This window comes from Rosa chinensis, chromosome 7 (genome assembly GCF_002994745.2).
Source record: "Rosa chinensis cultivar Old Blush chromosome 7, RchiOBHm-V2, whole genome shotgun sequence".
In the NCBI taxonomy this organism is placed as follows: Eukaryota; Viridiplantae; Streptophyta; class Magnoliopsida; order Rosales; family Rosaceae; genus Rosa; species Rosa chinensis.
The window spans coordinates 53,205,184-53,227,635 of NC_037094.1; the positions used below are offsets into that span (position 1 = coordinate 53,205,184).

Consider the following 22,452-nt stretch of genomic DNA (forward strand, 5'->3'; position numbering starts at 1 on the left):
AAGAATTCAAATTCAGAAAGACGAGAAAAGTGTTTCCTTATCAAGATGTTGAAATGGAAGATGGAGAAAGCTCCAGAACTTTCATTAGCAGAGAAAAAAGGGAAACAAAACTCCCATTTCAGAAAGCCCCCGCGGGTAAAAAAGGGGAAAGAAATTCCCAAAGATTTGTCCCAGAGGACAATCTGCCTAGAGTTCCTATCAGGAACTATGGCATCTGGTTGAATCTAGACAAAAGAAAAACCATTGACCAATGGGTAGACAGCCTGATGATGGCTTCTGCACTTAACCATGGCAAATTTGAAGCACCAGATTTGCAGGTGTACTATGAAACTACTCTTACTGGAGTAGCAAAAAAGTATTATCTGTCTTTCAAAGAAACTGCCAGAGGAAGAGACTGGCTTGAAGAAATCAAAACTTCAAAGTCTCTGTATGATTTTGCAGTACCCCTGTACAATCAGTTCTGTGGAGATCTTTCAAATCTGAGTGAAAAAGCCAAAGAAACGGCAAAATCGAATATCTATGCTCTCAAAATCTGTGACATGAGATATTTCGAAGAATACCTGAATGAGTTTCAGGAATATTACTGTACAATTGGTGAACTATAGAATACTGATCTAGTTAATCTGTTGCACAGAAAACTCCCTGAACCATGGAGAACAGTTGTGAGAGAAAACATAGCTGAAAAACCAATTGAAAGATTTTCAGTTGGAGGAATTGCAGACAGAATCTGGCAATTACTGAAAGAGCAATGCAAAGCCAATCTTAGAGCTAAGATGGCCAAGAAACAACTCAAAGGAGTTGAAAATTTCTGTTATGGAATTCTGGATATGCCCACGAACTGGGGATGTCATGAATCTAAATTCCACAGAAAAAAGAAAGAAAAATATTACTCTAAAAAATTCAAAAAGAGTAATTAAAAAAGGGATTGAAAATTCAAGAAAAGTTCCAATTACAAGAAACAGCAGGATGAAGATCCTAAAAAGAAATTCTTCAAGAAAAAGAAGAATACTCATCAGCATAAACAACCAAGCAAGAAAGCTTGCAGATGTTGGTTATGTAAAGCTGAAGGGCACTATGCCAATGAATGCCCGGAAAAGGGTAAAAGATCTACTAAAGCTCTCTTTGAAGAATATGCGCAAATAGTAGAAGTAGCAAACATGAAAGGCTAAAAAATAGCCTATTCTGATGATGAAGATGACAACAGGTCAGTTTATTCTGCCTGGTCTGAAGAAGAAAATTCATCAGATGAGTCTGAGATAGATTCTGAAGTAGAGTACTTCGAATCCAGACAAATGAATGTTTTGAGAATCAAAATTTGGGAAGAAAGTAAGACAGAATCTTTCATGTCTTCTTATCAGGTGAACCCTGGTACATTCGTTTGTGACTACTGCTTATGTCACGAAAAGAATGGTCTCCCTATGTTTTGTGAAGAGTCTAAGAAGACTTATCACAAAGAATGCTTCATAGCTGAAGCAAGAAGAAAAACCAAGAATGGCCTTGTAAGCCAATTGGTTGAACAAGAATATGAAGAGTATTTCGATGAGAAAAAGGCGAAAGAAGTTGAAACTCTGTTCCAAGAAGTCATGGAACCATCTTGCTCAAAAATAAAGGAAGAAATCATCGGTGAAGAAAAAATCGATGAAAATATTGAACAGGTTGAAACACCAGAAATTGTTCCAGAAGAATGTAAACCATTCATTTCAAAGGAACAAACTCAAGAAAATGAGCTTCAACAATCAAAAGTCGTCTCTACTAGTAGATATAGCAACTACATAGAGATTGGACTAAAATTCCCTGATCACAAAAAATATCATCTACATGCTTTTGTAGATAATGGATCGGGATTTACTGTTGCAAAGAGATTTGCAATTCCAGATGAACTCTGGAAAGAAGATAAGAAAAAATCTGCTACTGGTGTTACATTTGATGGGAGCCATCTCACCATGAAGAAAGTAGCAAAAAATGTTCATATCACCATTGGTGGAGGAACATTTATCATCCAGGATGTTTGGCAATCCGAAGGCCAAGGATCTGATTTCTTGTTGGGCAATGACTTTATTCTCCAACAAAGATTCATTCAGGATGAAAAAGCGATAGGCTTCAGAAAAGGAGAACGGGTGTTCTGGGCTGACCGACTCACACAAGCAAAAAGTGTGGTAGGTCCTGGTTTTACTACTCAGTATCAGAGATCGCAACAGAATAGTGGTGCCCCTACAAACCCAAATTCGAGCCTATACTCCAAATCAAACAACAAGAAGAATTACTTGTTGAAGAATCTTCTGAAGAAGAAGAAGAAGAAGAAACTAGTGAAGATGAAGAAGCTAGTTTCATCCATGAGCATAACCTCAAGCACTTTTAGAACAAGCTTGAGTCTTAGAAAATTCCCACTCTTGAAAAAATCAAGAAACTACTCGAGCAGAATATCGATGTAGATCCTCAGAAGTTTTGGGAAAAAGACCCAGTGGTCTGTGAATTGAGATTACATGACATGAATGCCATCTGTCATGTCAAAGCCATTCCTCAATACAAAGAGGAAGATAAAAAAGAATTCAGAAATGATATTGAAGATCTCCTGAACAAGAGATTAATTCAACCTTCCACTAGCCCTCATCATGCTCCAGCATTCTATGTGAGAAATCATGCAGAGAATCTACGAGGAAAAGCTAGAATGGTTATTGACAACAAAGATGTCAATAAGAAGACTGTCAAAGACGGTTATCAGATTGCTCAAGTTAGAGTACTGATCAACCAGCTCAGAGGAGCTAAAGTCTTTTCGAAATTCGATGCAAAGTCGGGTTTCTGGCAGGTCAAGATGCATCCTGAGAGTATCCCTCTCACTGCATTCGGAACACCACAAGGTCATTACGAATGGCTAGTAATGCCTTTTGGTTTAAAGCAAGCTCCCTTAATCTTCCAAAGAAAGATGGACAACATCTTCAAGCATGTGGCGGAGTTCTGCGTCGTCTACATAGATGACATCCTAGTCTTCTCCAAAAACAGAGAAGAACACATGAAACACCTCCATGAGGTCGTAAAGCTGATAGTTCAGCATGGAATTATCCTAGGAGAAAAGAAAATCTTCTTTATCCTCGATGAAGTTGATTTCCTAGGAATAAACATCAAGAATGGAGTGATAAAACTCCAACCTCATATCCTTGAAAAGATCTGTAAATTTTGTAGTGGCAAGTTCAGCCCTGCAGAACTGAATTATCCCACAGGGGAAAAAGAAATTTTGGCTGTCAAGAAAACGATTTTAAATTCTCCAGCTTTTTTTGGAAAACCCTTTACTGTTCGCACCGATTGTGCCAGAGTAAAGAATTTCAAAAATTTTAAACTTGACAAAGCTGCTGATAGAGGAAGATTAGCAAACTGGCAATTATTTCTTAACCAATATGATTATAATGTTTAATTAATTGCAGGAAACAAGAACTATCTTCCAGACGCATTGACCAGAGAAATGGCAATGTTTAGCCAAAGAGAAGAAAACGAAGGTCGTAATCCCAGAAGTAGAAGGATTGGGAAAGAACAAGATCCTGAAGAGGATCCTAAAGAAACCAAAGAAAAAGTTCTTCAAAGGTTTCTGCTAAGCTCAAAAGGCTTGGCCTCAACTGATCAATCCCAAGGTAAAGGATTGGCTAGCCCGTCTCAAACGGCAGACGGTAAAGGCTCATCAAGACCGCTGATGGCTGCTGCTTTGCCAAAAAGCAGACCAACTCCAACTGGAGTTATAAATGTTTTTAATTATAAATTAAGAACTTTTGATACTCTTGTGTTCAGAACTGGCAGGAGACTAGCTTATCACCAAAAGGCAATCCTGGATAATCTTTTATTCACCTTCCAGGAAAGAAGCAGTGGTCTAATGTTCCCGGCACTCTTTGCTCTAGCTGAAGAACTCTATGAGAATGCCAGACCACAATTTGAAGAATTCCATATACAACAGAGTGCTGTAAGAAAAGAAAAAATTCACTTCCTTGAAAGTCCAGAAAGTGCTAGGGTCCCGATCATGGCACTCAATGAATCAGATTGGCATGAATTCCACAATCTGATAGGAAGACACAATTCAGAAGACCTAGTTCCTCCAACTCTTTTTATTGTTTCAGGACCTTATGTTGGAAGATATCTAGTCAATGTTTAGAGTGAACATCCCCAAGAACACAAGCTTTGGCTTGTTGAAAATGGTTTTGTCCATAATCTGTGGACTAAAACAAATGATGATCTGAAGGGTTTGCCACCTATCATTGTCAACACAGTCAAAAATCAGCACCAAAATAGCAACTGTAGACTTTTAAACTTTTCTAAAGCTACTTTTGCTTTTTCCTTTTCAAAAAGGAAAAGGACAAGTAAAAAACACTTCACTTCTCACCTAACTTGCTTTTCCCTGTCCGACCTCCACCAGCAGGAGCACTCAGAAAAGCAGAAGTTCACGGAGTTGTTCTGTACATTTTTATGTTTTGAATTCTAGTTTGAGTTCTGCTCCCTATATAAGGAGCTTTAGCTTCTCTTAGAAGGCATTCGAAACTTGAGATAGAATCATATTCTCTCAAACAAGAAAGCCATAGTAGAAGTGTACTTCCCTTCCTGTCTAGGTGTGAAGTAGAGTGAAGTAGTGTGCTTTCATTACAAGTAAGTATCTGTTTTCATTCTTATGGATAGCTAAACAGCTTTTGCTGTTTACCTAAGAATGAAGCTCTGAATGTTTAAACTATATGTATATTTGAATAAATAAATTCAGATGGATACTCACCCACTTCTTTAAACCAATATGTGATTTTTATTAGTTTATTTCTAGCATGATAATTGTCATTCATATTTTACTATTTCAATGCATGTATCCCATGGAAATCTAAAGTTCTAAAACCTTACTGTTCACCTGAAAGAATCAGTTTTAAAACAGAAAAATTAGGACAAGCAGCAGTGATTCCGCCCTGTGAGTAACCGTTTAGACAAGGAGTCGTTAGGTGAAATGTGGCATGATGAAGGCTAGTCTTGTTTTTGTTTTAATGTTGTAAATCTTGATCCTTTTGGTTGAATAGAACGGTAGAAGAATCCCAAGGTCAACATAGGATACAAAAGGTATTTGTTTGAAAAAACCATACCTATTAGTCTTTTTCCATCAACAATAGTGTAATACCAAAGTGTTGGGCAATTGGAAAAGATACAGAGGCTTTTTGGGTATACGGGAAAAGTCTCATTTTGAGAATCGAAAATTGGGAAGAAAGTAAGACAGAATCATTAATGTCTTCTTATCAGGTGAACCCTGGTACATTCGTTTGTGACTACTGCTTACGTCACGAAAAGAATGGTCTCCCTATGTTCTGTGAAGAGTCTAAGAAGACTTATCACAAAGAATGCTTCATAGCTGAAGCAAGAAGAAAGACCAAGAATGGCCTTGTAAGCCAATTGGTTGAACAGGAATATGAAGAATATTTCGCTGAGCAAAAGGCGAAAGAAGTTGAAACTCTGTTTCAAGAAGTCATGAAACCATTTTCCTCAGAAATAAAGGAAGAAATCATCGGTGAAGAAAAAATCGATGAAGATATTGAACTGGTTGAAACACCAGAAATTGTTCCAGAAGAATGTAAACCATTCATTCCAAAGGAACAAGCTCAAGAAAATGAGCTTCATCAATCGAAAGTCATCTCTACAAGTAGATACAGCAACTACATAGAGATTGGACTAAAATTCCCTGATCACAAAAAATATCATCTACATGCCTTTGTAGGTAATGGATCGGGATTTACTGTTGCAAAGAGATTTGCAATTCCAGAACAACTCCGGAAAGAAGATAAGAAAAAATCTGCTACTGGTGTTACATTTGATGGGAGCCATCTCACCATGAAGAAAGTAGCAAAAAATGTTCATATCACCATTGGTGGAGGAACATTTATCATCCAGAATGTTTGGCAGTCTGAAGGCCAAGGATCTGATTTCTTGTTGGGAAATGATTTTATTCTCCAACAGAGATTCATTCAGGATGAAGAAGCAATAGGCTTCAGAAAAGGAGAACGGGTGTTCTGGGCAGACCGACTTACATAAGCAAAAAGTGTAGTAGGTCCCAGGTTTACTTCTCAGTATCAGAGATCGCAACAGAATAGTGGTGATCTTACCCCCTACAAACCCAAATTTGAGCCTAGACTCCAAATCAAACAACAAGAAGAATTACTTGTTGAAGAATCTTCTGAAGAAAAAGAAGAAGAAGAAGAAACTAGTGAAGATGAAGAAGCTAGTTTCATCCATGAGCATAACCTCAAGCACTTTCAGAACAAGCTTGAGTCTCAGAAAATTCTCACTCTTGAAAAAATCAAGAAACTACTCGAGCAGAATATAGATGTAGATCCTCAGAAGTTTTGGGAAAAAGACCCAGTGGTCTGTGAATTGAGATTGCATGACATGAATGCCATCTGTCATGTCAAAGCCATTCCTAGTATAAAGAGGAAGATCAAAGAGAATTTAGAAAAGATATTGAAGATCTCCTGAACAAGAGATTAATTCAACCTTCCACTAGCCCTCATCATGCTCCAGCATTCTACGTGAGAAATCATGCAGAAAACCTACGAGGAAAAGCTAGAATGGTGATTCACTACAGAGATGTCAATAAGAAGACTGTCAAAGATGGTTATCAAATTGCTCAAGTAAGAGTATTGATTAACCAGCTCAGAGGAGCTAAGGTCTTTTCGAAATTTGATGCAAAATCAGGTTTCTAGCAGGTCAAGATGCATCCTGAGAGTGTCCCTCTCACTGCATTTGGAACACCACAAGGTCATTACGAATGGTTAGTAATGCCTTTTGGTCTCAAGCAAGCTCCCTCAATCTTCCAAAGAAAGATGGACAACATCTTCAGGCATGTGGCGGAGTTCTGTGTTATCTATATAGATGACATTCTTGTCTTCTCCAAAAACAGAGAAGAACACATGAAACACCTCCACGAGGTTGTAAAGCTGATAGTTCAGCATGGAATTATCCTAGGAGAAAAGAAAATCTTCTTTATCCTCGATGAAGTTGATTTCCTAGTTGAAGAATGGGGTGCTAAAACTCCAACCTCATATCCTTGAGAAGATCTGGAAATTCCCAGATAGAATTCTTGATGCTAAGAGTCTAGAGAGATTCCTTGGTGTCATAAATTATGGGAGAGATTTCATTCCTAAAATCTCAGAGTTAACAGCAATGTTATCTCCTAAGACAAGTTCCAAAAGAAAATGGAACTTCACAGAAGATGATGAAAAAATAGTAAAGTAGATAAAAAATCTCTGTAAAAACCTCCCTCCTCTTCAACAACCAGAAGAGAATGATGAAATTATCCTCCAGACAGATGCGAGTGATAATTACTGGTCCGGTGTAGTTCTAGCGAGAGCGCCTGGAACTAACATTGAAAAGATCTGTAAATTTTGTAGTGGCAAGTTCAGCCCTGCAGAACTGAATTATCCCACAGGGGAAAAAGAGATTTTGGCTGTCAAGAAAACGATTTTAAATTCTCCAGCTTTTCTTAGAAAACCCTTTACTGTTCGCACCGATTGTGCCAGAGTAAAGAATTTCAAAAATTTTAAACTTGATAAAGCTGCTGATAGAGGAAGATTAGCTAACTGGAAATTATTTCTTAACCAATATGATTATACTATTGAATTAATTGCAGGAAATAAGAATTATCTTCCAGACTCATAATTCTTCTAGACTCATTGACCAGAGAAATGGCAATGTTCAGCCAAAGAGATGACGATGAAGGTCGTAATCCCAGAAGCAGAAGAACTGGGAAAGAACAGGAACCTGAAGAGGATCCCAAAGAAACCAAAGAAAAAATTCTTCAAAGGTTTCTGCTAGGCCCGAAAGGCTTGGCCTCAACTGATCAATCCCAGGGTAAAGGATTGGTTAGCCCGTCTCAAACGGCAGACGGTAAAGGCTCATCAAGACCGTTGATGGCTGCTGCTTTGCCAAAAAGCAGACCAACTCCAACTGGAGTTATAAATGTTTTTAATTATGAATTAAGAACTTTTGATACTCTTGTGTTCAGAACTGGCAGGAGACTAGCTTATCACCAGAAGGCAATCCTGGATAATCTCTTATTTGCCTTTCAAGAAAGAAGCAGTGGTCTAATGTTCCCAGCTCTGTTTGCTTTAGCTGAAAAACTCTACGAAAATGGTAGGCCACAGTTTGAAGAAACTCATACACAGCAGAGTGCTGTAAGAAAACAAAAAAATTCACTTCCTTGAAAGTCCTGAAAGTGCTAGGGTCCCGATCATGGCACTCAATGAATCAAAATGGCATGAATTCCATAATCTGATAGGAAGACATAATTCAGAAGACTTAGTTCCTCCAACTCTCTTTATTGTTGCAGGACCATATGTTGGAAGATATTTAGTCAATGTTCAGAGTGAACATCCTCAAGAACACAAGCTCTGGCTTGTTGAAAATGGTTTTGTCCATAATTTGTGGACCAAAACAAATGATGATCTAGAAGGTTTGCCACCTATTATTGTCAACATAGTCAAAAATATCAGAAAAAATGACTGTATGCTTCGTCTGAAGTTCAGATCTACTCCTCTAGAATGGATTCAGAAGGCAAACGGTGAAGTTGAATATATTCCTCCATATCATTATGTGAGAATTATTCAAAGGAAATATCTTCAACCAGCCTGTGTTGGGTACAATGGTAAACCAAATTCAAGCATCCCTTGGATGAAGACCATGGCTATGGAATACATTAAGAAGATCATCTCTGAAGATTTCAACAATACCTTCCTGGCAGCAGGAGAGAAAACTATTATCACTGCTTACGATCATCCTGACGTAGTCAGCAGTGACCTATTCCTATCTCTCACAAGAAAAGAGATAAACTCGACGATGGCATGCATGCACTGGGTGGAAAAGCTTGAAAATGACAACCACTACAAAATGTATGTTGATACAGACGTCGAGGACAATGCAACAACAACTCACATGGCCCAGGCAGACAACAACTCCTTTGTCTTTGGCCACAATTTAGAAACAAACGAGAACATGTGAAGCTACAGGTGAAGAATCAGTACCAAAATAGCAACTGTAGACTTTTAGACTTTTCTAAAGCTACTTTTGCTTTTTCCCTTTCAAAAGGAAAAGGACAAGTAAAAAACACTTCACTTCTCATGTAACTTACTTTTTGCTTTTCCCCGTATGACCTCCACCAACAGGAGCACTCAGGAAAGCAGGGAGTCATGGAGTTGTTCTGTACATTTTTGTATTTTGAATTCTAGTTTGAGGTCCGTTCCCTATATAAGGAGCTTTAGCTTCTCTTAGAAGAAATCGAAAAACAGAAGAATCCCATATCAGTTAAAAATTAGAAATTGAGCAGAAGAGTCTTCTCTCAAATAGGATAGCTGTGTGCTTCTCTTCTTGTCTAAGTGTGAAGTAGTGTGCTTTCATTATAAGTAAGTACCTGTTCTCATTCTTATGGATAGCTAAACAGTTTTTGCTGTTTACCTGAGAATAAGGCTCTGAATGTTTAACATGTATGTATATTTGAATAAATAAATTCAGATCGTTGCTCACCCACTTCTTTAACCGATATAGTAGTTATTATCAGTACAGTTCTATAATGATAATTGTCATTTATCTTTTACTAGGTCAATGCATGCATCCTATGGAAATCTAAAGATTCTAAACTTTACTATGCACCTGAAAGAATCAGTTTTAAAACAGAAAAATTAGGACAAGCAGCAGTGATTCCGCCTGTTAAAGTAACCGTTAGGTGAAAAACTTGGGCATGTTGAAGGCTAGTCTTGTTTTTTTTTGACGTGTTAAATACTGTTTCTTTTTGTTGAATAGGATTGTAGAAGAAACCAAAGGTCAACATAGGATACAAAGGGCATTTGTTTGAAAAAACCATCCCTGTTAGTCTTTTTTTTATCAACAACAGTGTAATACCAAAGTGTTGGGCAGTTGGGAAAAATACAGAGGCTTTTTGGGTATACGGGAAAAGACCCAAAAAAATTAGGAAAATAAAAGAGTCAAGAGTTTTTATTTTATTATTTTATTTTATATTAATAGAGAACATTTAATAAGGTCAAACATAAATAAAGAAAACATGTAATGAAATTAGTTTTTTTTTTTTAAGATAATAAATACGTAGATTGTAATCATAAATGAATCCAAATGGCACAAGATAAGTGAGGAAGGTAGAAAAGAAAAGGTTGGAGAGGAATGTTGCTAGCAATGAGAAAATATTTTTTTTTTAATTTTTATATCCCAAACGTAAGAAATGCACAACTTTTTTTTCTAATTTACTAATGTTTACTTTCCGCGAACCCAACGAGGCTTAAATTATTGGACATGGATCCTCTCCTAACCTTTCTCTCCTAACCTACCTAAGATTCTAACAAGATGAAGACACGTGGACAATTTCGCATCCAATGGTTGAAATCTTCTTTAAGTTCTAATTTTACAATATTACCCCTTCCAGATTTTTGTCCTACTCTCTCCTCTCCTTCCTCCTCCCTCCTCCACCGCTTCCCCAATCCCTGCCTTCTACAGAACCACCGAGTTCCATCCCCATCAAACCAAATCAAACCAGACCCTTAAAGCAGAAGTTAGAGAAGGGCGAGCTCTGAACATGTTGGGGAAGAAGAGGTGGTTCTTGTTTAGGAGGTCGATGAGGAAGGAATCGTGGAGTGTTAGGTGGAAGTACTTGGGGTCTGCCTTCAAGTTTAGGCCGGTGAATCTCCAGCTCTCCTTCTACGACAACGTTGTGTTCAAGATTGTTTCAGTCTTTGAGGCCATAGTGTTGGAGCTGAGCATCGCTTTCTTCTACCTTTGTTGCGGTTGCAGCTTCTGAGCTTGTTCTGTACCTTTGAGTTTGAAGATATGGTCATGGTGTCTCTCTCTAATATTCTCTTTTGTTGAATTTCTTTATGTTCTTCAAGGGTACAGTTTTCTGCTAATGGGTGATTCAGCATACTTTCGATGGAAAAATGCGATTGATTCTCAGAAGCTTCGTGCCCAGAAATTCAAACTCGTATAGATTACACCAATTTCTCTATTTCTTTCTCTTTTTATGACTTCGTTGCAGTTCTTACAATTCGCTCTCACATAGATCATGGTCTCCTCTGAGCCCCTATGAATTTTCTTCTCTCTGTCTCCAACCCTTTTTCATGTTAACTGTACAAAAATGGTCTTTAATGGAAATCTGGGATTGCGATGAGATTTGCGTTTTTGCACTCTAATTGGGGGAGGTTGGGTTGGAGGCTGTGAAAATTAGTTAGCTTCAGTGTTTGTATTAGTGCTGGGTGAAGAAGAAGAAGAACTAGAAGAGGGAGAGAGCGTCTCAGAGAGATGAGACGTGGAGGAAGAAAAGAATAAGGGACTGAAAAAAGAAAAGAAAAAGAAAAGTTAAAAATGGTAAGTTATTCGATTCATTATAGCCACCTGTCAAAATCTAATTAAAAGCTTAGGTAAGTTAGGAGAGTAAGAAGAAAAGAATAAGGGACTGAAAAAAGAAAAGAAAAAGAAAAGTTAAAAATGGTAAGTTATTCGATTCATTATAGCCACCTGTCAAAATCTAATTAAAAGCTTAGGTAAGGTAGGAGAGTAAGGTGCTTAGGAGAGGATCGTGATCCTAAATTATTTGGGTAAAGTTTTGAGTGCTATATCTCTATCAAGAAACAGCCATGTACACTGGTACAGGATCCACACAACTCTCTATTACTCAGTTGAGATCAAAGAGTCTGAGACATTTGATACATTACACCAGGCCAGATCCCAAATTCCCAACTCAGACAGCAGCAACAATCCCATACACACTTTTGCCAAAAAAAAAAAAAAAACCATACACCCACCGACTGTCGTCACGTCGTTACAAGTAAGTTATGGAACCTCAGTGCAGATGCTTATATATCGAGACTGAGATCATCAAATCATTGAAAATATAAACCATCTTTATCCCGAAATTTCACAGGTTTGACTTGGTTTCCGCATCAAATTGCAAAAGGCGAGTGCGATGGCATTAGATGTTGCTGAATTGCTGTGGAGCAAGTTCTTGAAGTCTCTGGCAGAGCTAGACTCTGAATCTAATTCAGGTTCTATTACCATCTCTGTCTTCAAATCATCAATAAAAGCTCTCGTGTCTGATTTCGAAGCAATCAAAGATGTTGTGAATGAGAGAGACGTAATGCCGGAACCTTATTCCTACTCTGAAACTATCAATCTGCTCTACAAACTCAACGATGCATTGGCTGATTGCCGAGTCTTCACACACGAGTGTATGGAGCTTAATAATGTGATCTCACGCTTCAACTTTCGAAGATTTACTTTTGTCGCAAAGGTAAAGAGTCGGTTGACCAAAATAAAGCAGGAGCTTGAGAACTTGCCGCAACAACCAATTGGCAATCCTCGGACAAAGACCGAATTCACCGGATCCGGACCGAAAGTGCCTTCAGCCAAAGTTTTTGGATTTGATGAGCAATTAAAGGAGATTAATGAGGAGTTGCTACAAGCAGGGGGTTCCAGTTCTAGCAGTGCTGGTGAACTGAGGGCAATTGGGGTAGTTGGAATTGCTGGAGTGGGTAAGACCACCCTGGTTCAGAAGGTTTTGGAGAGCAAGGAAGTGAAGCAGAAGTTTAATCATATACTTTGGTTACCCTTTTCGTTGAGTGTGGAAGAAGAACAATATAGTAAGTTCAGCTTTGAGACACGTATCTTTGATAGTAATGACCAAAGCATGGAGGCGAAGATTGTTGGCCTTGAGAAGCTCCTGGAAAGGCTAAGCCGCCTGCTGTTATCGGATAAATGCTATTTGATTGTGTTGGATGATGTGTGTCATCGGCACATTAACATTATGGAACGCTTATGCAGCGGATTGCCCAAGCATAATGGTGGTGTTGTCATTGTCACTACTAGATTGAAGGAAGTGGCTCAAAAGCTGGGGAAACAACATAGATTGCATCTGGTTCATGTTAAGCCTCTGGACAGAGAGATTTGCGGGCGTATATTTGAGGAGCAGGCTTATTCCATTAGAAAAAGTTCAAACCTCTCACATGATGAGGCTACGAGAAAGATGGAGGAACTCAAGGATCAGTGCCATGGTCTACCGTTGGTTGCGAAGACGATAGCAAATGCTTTTGCAGTGGGATTTGGAGGCGACGGATCTGAAGAGAGAGATGGAGATCACGGGGAGGAAGTAGGAACTTTTGAAGAATCAGTTGAAGACGACCAGGGTTCAAGAATTGCTGACCTGACCCATCATGTTCAAGAATCTTCTTGAAGCATCAGTTCAGTAATCTGCAAAGCAAGATGTTACCAGCATATTTCACCATGGTGGGGATTTATCAGTAGCTTCATTTGGGTATTTGCATCCATGGAACTCTTCCACTGTAGCAGACAAGTACCAACTCGACTTTTTGCTTTCAGTTCACTAATTTGTTTGTCTTCACACCCATGACTATTGAGATATTGAAGAATAGAAGGGGCATAAGGTAGAGAGGGAACAGAACATTGTGGAAGAAGTGGGATGGACCAAAAATGTGCAAGTTGTGAAGGTGAACCCAAAACTAGCAGCCATGAATAAGAAGTTCAGGATGATTCACAGGTTACTATCTCTTGCCGATATTATGGCTTTTTAGCAGCCTTGCCATGCACTCATGATACTTGGCAGGTAAACTTAATCTGTAGTTGGCAAACAAAACCCCAGTTCCCCTTTACTTGGGGATGGGGGAGGGAAATGTTCTGGGGTCGAGTTGAACTATGGATTTTATCCATGAAATAAAAAATAAAGTTTTCTCTAGATGTGATTTTCTCTCCTTCTCCCTGTTTGGCAATGGTTGAATGAAACCACTCAGAATGTATGCATGCTCATTGAATCATCAGTTAATTAATGAAGTTCTTCATACTTGATAAAAAGAAAAATACGATAGATTCTGGTGTTAATCAATACCATAGTCAATTCTATGATTGATGTTATTTTGTGGTTTTCATACTCATTCCTAATAAGACATGCAGATAGATGGAAGGGGACACAGTTCACAAGAAGAGGGAAAGAGAGAAGACAAATGAGGAAGATGGTAAAGAAGTTTAAGGGAAAATTGAGAATTTCCGTAGTTAAGGAGTGTGGTTTGATTGATTCTATGCAGGAGGGACTATCAGGCCGTCGTACACGATACAAGAATTTTGGTATACATTTGATTGATTGAGTAATCAGGAGTGTGCCTCTCCCCTAAACAAGGTAATTTTATCAGCATATTAAGTAATCCCATGTATACTTTAAAGGCTTCATTTACGCAGCTTCTCGTTGTCAAAGAATCTAATTTTACTAGGTTGATGTCTAATTTTGTGGCATGGCTTTTCCTGTCTTAGGCTGAAGCTTTTGTGGAATGCATGCTGACAAGGATTTGACTAGTAATTGGGGTTGGGAAGCATTTTCAGTAATCTGTATCTTAAGAATAAGCAGCAGGCCGGGAGCCTGATATTTGGTGTTTGTGCAAATGGACCATTCAGATCCTGCCACCTCAATCGTTGAAGGCTACTTGAAGGTAAATATCTGGTCCAGATCCAAAGGATTCTGTTGTGTTAAGCCACACCCGAACATCGGTGCTTTGATTGAACTATATTGCCTAGAATTGGAAATATATTGGTATATATACATTTTAGATAACAATTCATTGTTAAAAGTTTAGTGTATGAAGCTTGACAAATTTATTTTAGTAGGAGCTGCAGGATTCTGTTGGACTAGGGAGTTGTTTCCTTGTAAAATGTCAAAAGAAATTCCTTCTCATTCCTCTAGCTAGGCCTATCTACATGCCTGTTAACTATGAAAGAAAGAAAAACATCTTTATTTTGTCGGTTGTCAGTTTACAAAATTTTGTATCTTATTTTGTAGTTATTTATAAGATATCATATATATTGTAATCCTCTGGTAATATGTAGGTATTCATAAGATCAGGTGTCTTTCAAAAAGAAAAAACGAAAATACATAGCTAATTATGTTTTGTAATCTCGTTTTTAGGCCATTCTTTCCCCATGCTTTTGTTGCAGTCTTTACCCAAAAAGAATAACACCAGTTCTGGAAAGATTTGTTAAGAATTTTAATGTCGCTGCGTACTTGGTTTTGATTGATGGCTCTTAGTTTCAGTTTATATCATAGTCCCTAAATCGTGTCTATTTCCTACCATTGTTGTCTCTTTCTGCTCAGTGAAAGGATATTACATTCAGGCTAGGTTTTCATATTACACATTCAGGCTAAGTATTCATATTACTGTGCAATAAGAATACCATAATTTAGTCATTATGTCTTCCCACTGCAATCCAATGCTTATATTCCCTGGTTGTCAATTTGTTGAACTGTCAAAAGATCTATTTACCTCCAGATGGAGAAATGAATCTGATTTTGATGAACACATTCTATGCAGGATTATGTATCACATGGTCTTTCACCAGAAAGGAAATTTGGAATGCATTTAACTGATTGAAGTGGCCCTAAGCTAAACTAGGTACATGTTATCGCTCAGCATCTTAAATAATCCAATTTCATACTTAAAAGGCTTGAATTTGAGCACTTTCTAGTTGTCAAATTATCTTATTTTACTACATTTGATAACTAATTTCCATGGCATGGGTTTTCTTGTCCCTAAGTTTTTGTGGAATGGATGTGGATGCTGAATGGAATATAGTAGGTACATGGGATTTGCAAGCTTTTTGTACAATCTGTATCCTAACAATAGACATGGAGCTCGGAGAAATGGTGTTTCTTTAGCTGTACTCAGACTGAAAGTGAGTGGACATCCTCTCTACGAAACTGTTCCACCTCACCATCGTCAAAGGAAATACCATAATAGTCTAGATCGATTGTGTTAAGCTACACCTGCATATAGTCCGGCCCCTTTATTGAGAACTATGTCCCTAATATTGCAAATATACCCATTGGTACTGCTGCTTTGAGTTCTATGTTAACATGTGTTTGAAGCTGTCACTGATTGCTTGGGACCTAGGGTGTTAATGGTTAGTGATCCTTGTCCTGCTTTCTCCATTCGGCAGATCAAATCTTAAAGCTTTTATGTGTTATATTAATGTCTTTCTTACTGGTCATGTACATCATTTTACTACTCATGGATACAAGAATTTATAAACATTTGGAGCATCATACTTGATTTTCACATATATAATTTGTGACTCAGAAGACTACGATTATGTAATCTTTGTTCTGTTTTACTGAAATGCGCCGCTTACTGAACAACTAAATGATCAGTTACTTCTCCTGGACATTTTGATGAACACATTGTGTGCAGGAGAATTTCAACTGATTAAAGAAGCTCTTACCTAAGGGCAACTCCAACCATAGGCTCTATTTGGGAGTGCTATTTTCATTTTAGCTCCCCCTTGTTGCACTATTCATATATGACTTAATTCTCATCTCCAACAATGAGGTGCTATATGGGTGCTATTTTCACTATTCTTGATTAAATATAATATGAGTGTAATGTTGATGAATATTATATTAAAAGTATGTTAATATAGTTAAATAAGGTAAACAATTGTGAAGGAGATGGAGGATATTTGGTGTGAGGAAATAGAAAAGAATGGGTTGATATTTATAGAATTTCCCACAATTTACTGTTCTAATAGGTATATATTTTTTTTCCCTCAATTTTCTGGTAATTTTAAAAAAAAATTTGGAACAAAATAGAAATAATAACCCTTGATTTAATAAGAGCCATTGATCATTTTTTTTCCTCAAATCTGAGCCGTCAGATTAAATAAGGTCAATTTGAGTAAAAGCAAATAAAAACCCATTTGCTGGGCCCCATGAACAGTATCCGAGTCTTGGTCTTGGAAAAGTCTCAAATATGAGACTTTGGATAAACCCAAGTCCTATAATTTTAGGACCAACTCCCCCTAAAAAGCATTGTTGGAGATGAAAAGTCTTATAATTCAACAAAATCTAGTTTTGAACCCTATGGTCGGAGTTGCCCTAAGCTAGGTAATCTAATATTAACATCCTAAGTGATCCTATATAATAAATTTTTTTATTTTTTTTTATTTGGACAATCCTATATTATCTATTGTACAAGTGCTTGCAATTTCACTTTCCTATTGTCCAATTCTAAAAATATTACAAGGTTTGACATCTAGTTTCCATTACATGGGTTTTCTTGTCATATAGGCTGAAGTCTCTTGTGGAACTGAAACTGATGGGAATTTGAGAAGCTATGCCTAACATGACTATATATTTCCAAAAGCTGTACATTGTGAGCTGCAATGCTAATGATGAGAGTTCCAGTAATTAAGGGTTCAATCCTTCTCAATATGGTCTTCTTTTATAACATTGGTATATCCTTGTCTGCTGCATGGACTTAATTCCTTTGTATGTTTACAGATAATTGTGTTAGTTTATGATTTACTTTTATGCACACTAGGTGTTTAATATTTTGTCTAGCTGGTTCTCTTATGTTTAGGATGAAACTTTACCAAACACTAATGTAGAAAAGTGATGTTGGAAATGATGAGCTCAACTAAGTGGTTTTTGTCATTTCTTTTACAGAACCCAAATAAGATGTATGCAAGAAATGGGAATTACCTTTCTTCCTTTCCCGTATGATATTTCTAACATTTTGTCTGGCAAAAGACTAGTTAGATTTTGAGATATGAAATAATGGGGAAGGAACAAGAAATGATTGGCGTGTGTGAAAAGGCTGAATGCCAAAATGTTTAATACGGATAAAAGAATTATGGTCTTTGTTCATGTATGATCAAATTTCCATAACTTCAATAGGTAAAACCTATACAATCTTATAATACCTATGAACATATTTTGAACTGTTGCACGTGTTCAGAAGGCAGAGTGTGGATGATAAAGTTCTGAGAGGAGAACTTATGACATATCGTTATGCTCCGTCTCAACTTGTTGAATGAGAGCTGGATTTAGATGCAACCTTTATTTACTTAAACTAATATTTGATATGTTCAAGCATTTTGTACATACATTTTAGTAGGAACTCAGATGTCGTCTCTCAAAGCAGTTGTTGAATAATTTATCAGACTAAAATTCTTTGCAATAGTAACTGCAAATTTTCTATTTCATATTTGATGTTGATGACTTGATATTAGTTGTTCTTGTTAGTGTAAAGATATGGTTTTGGGTTGAGAAGCTTTTCACTATAACTAACATGCTTCGCATTTTTTAAGGCACTTTTCAGTCTTTCTTGGCATTGATGGCTACAAATTACTTGAGTGCATTTTCTCTTAGTAAACTATTATCACCACTTCTCAGAAACAGCCCAGTTCCTTCCTGTATAGTGAATGTCACATCTTTCACACATCGAAGTGGTGAGTAAGAATCTTTCTAATATTTGATATTGTTCTGGATATGGCTTACTTCCAGTAGAATTTGGTTTTAAAAAGTGGCTTTGTTCTATACTTTATTGATTTGTTCTATGAATTTAGGATGCCTTTTTTTCTTTTCCTTCAATGATGTTCTCCCCCTCTTCAGTATTGAATAAACAGGTTGACAAGGAGACTGTATCTGGAAAGTGCTTTGGCAGATCAAAAGGATACCCATATGCTCATGTCTAAGAGTATTCCAAATGTAAGCTTCTGATGTCATTATTATTGAAAATATCCTATTGCTATTCCAATTTCAACGTGCTCCATTTGTTGACATTGTTCCTACTGCTCTTCTCCTATGATCTTCATCACCAACTTGGCTTGATGGACATATTTCGTCGTGTCTCCGTTATTTTTGTGTTTACAAGCTTTTTTACCAGAAAGGAAGAGTTGTGCAGAATTCTTTTCTAGGATCATGCATTAGATGTTATTTTCAAAATCTCATGTTCAATACGGTTTTGTTTGGGTTTGAAGTGCTGTGGATTCTGGTGTTGTTGAAACCAACATCATGCGAGAAGTTCCTCCATGCCTTCCAGTTTGGCTTTCAAAGTTTTGAGACTTCTGTGCCTCTTGCAGTCAACTGAAGTTGGAATTAGCTCCATTCTTGACGCAGCACTTGCTTCACCAGTAAGCTTATACTAATCCTACACTTATGCAGCTTTTTTATGTGTTGTGAAGGCCAGTGATGGTTTGTTGTGTCTGTCCCAAACTTAATAAGAAGTTATGTGCCAAAGGATCTCATTAACTCTCCCTTGGGACATTTTATAGGTTGTAGCCAATGTTCTTATCCTGATGCCAATGTGTCTTTTCTTATGCAATGAGTTATAATAATATATGTAACATATGTTTAGTAGTTCATCTGGAAAAGAGGCGTAAGGTTAACTGAACTGTAAAGACTGATTATTTCTCATAAGATATCTTGGAGATTGAAAATTCCCTAGTTAAGAATTGCCATTTTTAATGTCTCATTGTATTTGTTGGTGGGAACAAGGTTTCCAGTAAGACTGATCAGGTTGCTGGATAATAGATGCATTTATTCATTAAGTTTCCAAATAGTGCATTACGGCATAATCATGTCCACACCATCTTCGTTTAATATTTTTCTGTTGCTTGTAAAGAAGAATATTTATAGTAACTGCAGTGGAGTGCATTGTTAATTTAGTCACTGCATATAACTAGAAATCCGTTGGGTATCCTTCAGCATAGTGCTTAACAAATCCATTGGGAATGAAAAAGCATAATCTAATGTGTCTTGAACTAAATGTATACATCTTTCCTTCTTCCCTCACTCTTGAAATGGAGGATTACAGTGAAATCTCACAATTCAGATCATCGAAAGATTCCTCATCTGATCCACTGTCTGTTGATATTAGGAAACATCTGGAGTTTACTTTTTTGGTGGAAAGGGCCAGACTTTCAGCTCTTCTATGCTTTCATATGATGCTAAACTTGCAAAGGCACTTTGGAATACATCGTCTGATCGATTCTTAGAGTCACAGCTTGCTTTCAAGGAAACCTCTACTTCTGTATCAAATTGTGTATCATAGGTAAGAAGCAGTTTACATATAAATGGATGTGTCAATTATAAGGTGTTTGAGTTGGTTGATGACCTGTTCATTGTTATGCCTGGCTCAGTAATTTGCCTTGGATTGGAGTACAGCAGCATGTAGTGCAATAGCTTAGCCTGCTTAGGCAACCAAGGTATAACTTTATAGAGTGGATAGTTGACCAGTGGCAGGCAAACATATCTCGAAAATTACAAAGAAATTATATTTGGCTGTAGCTCATTGAAGGAAAGGAACCATATAGATTTTAGAAATGTGATTAGTCCTCCAAAAGTCGTACTCGTACCTATGTCTATTATTACGCCCAGTGGGAGCTGGTTTTGCTCCTTCAAGCTTAAACCATAATCTTTCACTTATCCATAAGTGGCATCCCCCTTACGAATGTTAGCTTTTTGTCGATTGTTGTTTGGTTTGTGTGCTCCAACATGACAGACTTGTACTGAATCCACCTGTTAAATGAACCCATGTTTGAACAAATAAAACTCAATCAGATACATGAAGCCATGTTTGAACAGATTAAACACTATCATGTCTTCTGATACACAAAATTAGCATTCCTTTCCGCTACATCCGGTTTTGTGCACCTGCGAGTTTTGAAATCTGTTGGTTTTATTCTATACTAGCAGCATGCCCGCAAGAAAGTGATATTGTGAGAATAATGAAAATTGGTTGACTAAAAAAAAAAGTTTTTTTTTTTTTTCTGAACATAGAATAGTGGTGGTTTGGTGATTTTTTTTAATTTTACATTTTTGTAGTTACGTTTTCAAATTTATATTTTATTAACTTAATTTGATTATTATGTTATATAAGGTATTTTTGATAATCTAAATTTTAAGGAAGCTTTTGACACCAAAGAAATATTTAGCTTTATATATAGAGATATGAGGCCTTGACCATATAGTCCAATCAGTCATAATACAACTATCCTATTCATTCATGATGCATGAGGCCCTTGCATAATTGTAATTGCAATAATGAAAGTGGAACGTGTCATCACTATTCTTCCTCAAGTTTCTAAGACAGAGAGTCATATACATCACAATGTGAAACACGAGTTTGAGTCATGTCCGACTAAGTGGTGGTGGTAGTTGTTGCATCACTCAATTCATGCAGTGGCTCAGAGAATCCAATGCTCCAATTTTGTTTCACATACATGGTTAAGTTAGTTAGTCAATTACTGCTCTTTAATCTTGATTGTCTGAAATCAGTGCATGGTTCCCTTTCTAAGTTCTAATTTTTCTTATAAACGCCATCTTCTTGAATTTGTTTTGTCCAATTGTTTTTCCTCCCCGGTCCCTACAATAATTGATCCCAGTTACTGGACAAATAATTGAGGCAGCATCTTTATATTGAGTAGTCCCTATCTCATTAGCTTGAAAATTACCTTGCATTATTTGGTACCATGCGATGTGGTACTGATTGATGAGACTGAGGGCCAAAATGTTAGATAAGTCCAAACAGCAGCATCATATTTATATAAATCAATTCTTTGAACTTGCACAGAAATTAAGACATTACAAAACCAGGTCACAGCAGCGTCGGTCATAAGCACTAGTGAATAAAATAGCAAGTCATTTGTAATGGATGTATAATAGCACTTGACCTAGTCGGTTGGAATGACGAGCATGATAATATGAGGTTGGATCATACTCAAGTAAGTTCCAGTGCTTGGCTTGTCATACCTAGAATAAGAATTTGATCCATGATCATGAGTCATATTATCAAAAAAGGGGTTAAATAATAGTCACCAAGATAATAATCAGTCTAACAGAAGCTGGAGATGTTGTAGCCTATATGGAATTCGGGATCAACCGACGCCGTTCATGTTATAGTCAGTCACTTGACTGTTTCGTTTGACGGTTTGGTTGAGGTATTGAGAATGCTATGTTTACACTGCACCCTATATTGCTTGACAATTGTTTTACCTATCATTTGCTGAAGAAACATTAACCCCCTTCCCCCCCTCCTCCCTCCTCCCTCCTCCTCCTCTTCTTTCTCTCTCTCACGGGTCACTGTTATTGTAATAATGACTTTACTATTCTCACAATTTTGCAATGCTAAATGGTAAATGCTTTAATTGATCAACAGGGGTTAAATCTCCAATTGCCGTACTAGGAGCTGAGATTGACAGCTACTCTCCACCAGAATTCATGAAAACGTTTGAGGAGATATCCTAAACATGAGATGCAGAGGCCTTTTTATTCTTTTTAAATTTTTTTTATTGGGAATTTGTTCATGTTGAAGGCTTGAAGGCTTGAAGCTGCTCATCCTACATTGATTGATGTGCATTTAGTCTAAGAGCTAGGACTATTTGAAAGTAGTAATTCCATATCTAGGGATATAATGCAGTTTGAGATAAGCCATAAAAAATAGCACTATTGTAATTTTGAAATAGAAGGGGAAAAATCAGGAAGAAGAAAGGAATGATTTTTAGATCAATTCTTGCACTATTGCATATAGTATTTCAAATCTCTCTCCAATGTATTGAATTTAGTACATTCATTTGCAACCTAGTGTTTTACATTTTGGTTTAACTAGTATACCAATTGTT

At 37.2% G+C, this 22,452-nt stretch overlaps 1 protein-coding gene and 1 long non-coding RNA gene across 4 annotated transcripts; both read left to right on the forward strand.

Annotated features, from left to right (window-relative positions):
- The first annotated feature begins 11,598 nt into the window (after positions 1–11,598).
- Positions 11,599–16,288, forward strand: LOC112175989 (disease resistance RPP13-like protein 4). 2 transcript variants are annotated; one of them, XR_005802933.1, is made up of 5 exons: positions 11,599–11,824; positions 11,921–13,549; positions 13,960–14,182; positions 14,314–14,489; positions 15,366–16,288. XR_005802933.1 is itself a non-coding variant. In XM_040510267.1 (2 exons), exon 2 carries the CDS (start codon positions 11,963–11,965, stop codon positions 13,223–13,225), a length of 1,263 nt encoding a protein of 420 aa, XP_040366201.1. In that variant the 5' UTR covers positions 11,599–11,824; positions 11,921–11,962; the 3' UTR covers positions 13,226–13,744. The 2 variants fall into 2 exon arrangements, 1 of the variants encoding a protein (XP_040366201.1); XM_040510267.1 differs by lacking the exons at positions 13,960–14,182; positions 14,314–14,489; positions 15,366–16,288 and having other exon boundaries at positions 11,921–13,744.
- Positions 16,289–17,990: 1,702 nt separating this feature from the next.
- LOC121050427 lies at positions 17,991–22,308 on the forward strand. 2 transcript variants are annotated; one of them, XR_005802935.1, is made up of 5 exons: positions 17,991–18,279; positions 18,443–18,538; positions 18,811–18,963; positions 19,710–19,883; positions 21,990–22,306. It is a non-coding gene; the product is annotated as an uncharacterized LOC121050427 (long non-coding RNA). The 2 variants fall into 2 exon arrangements; XR_005802934.1 differs by lacking the exons at positions 17,991–18,279; positions 18,443–18,538 and having other exon boundaries at positions 18,647–18,963; positions 21,990–22,308.
- Positions 22,309–22,452: the final 144 nt, after the last annotated feature.

Excerpts from the sequence above, each read along its gene's own strand:
- LOC112175989 (XM_040510267.1), top strand. The coding sequence starts at position 11,963 with ATGGCATTAGATGTTGCTGAATTGCTGTGGAGCAAGTTCTTGAAGTCT.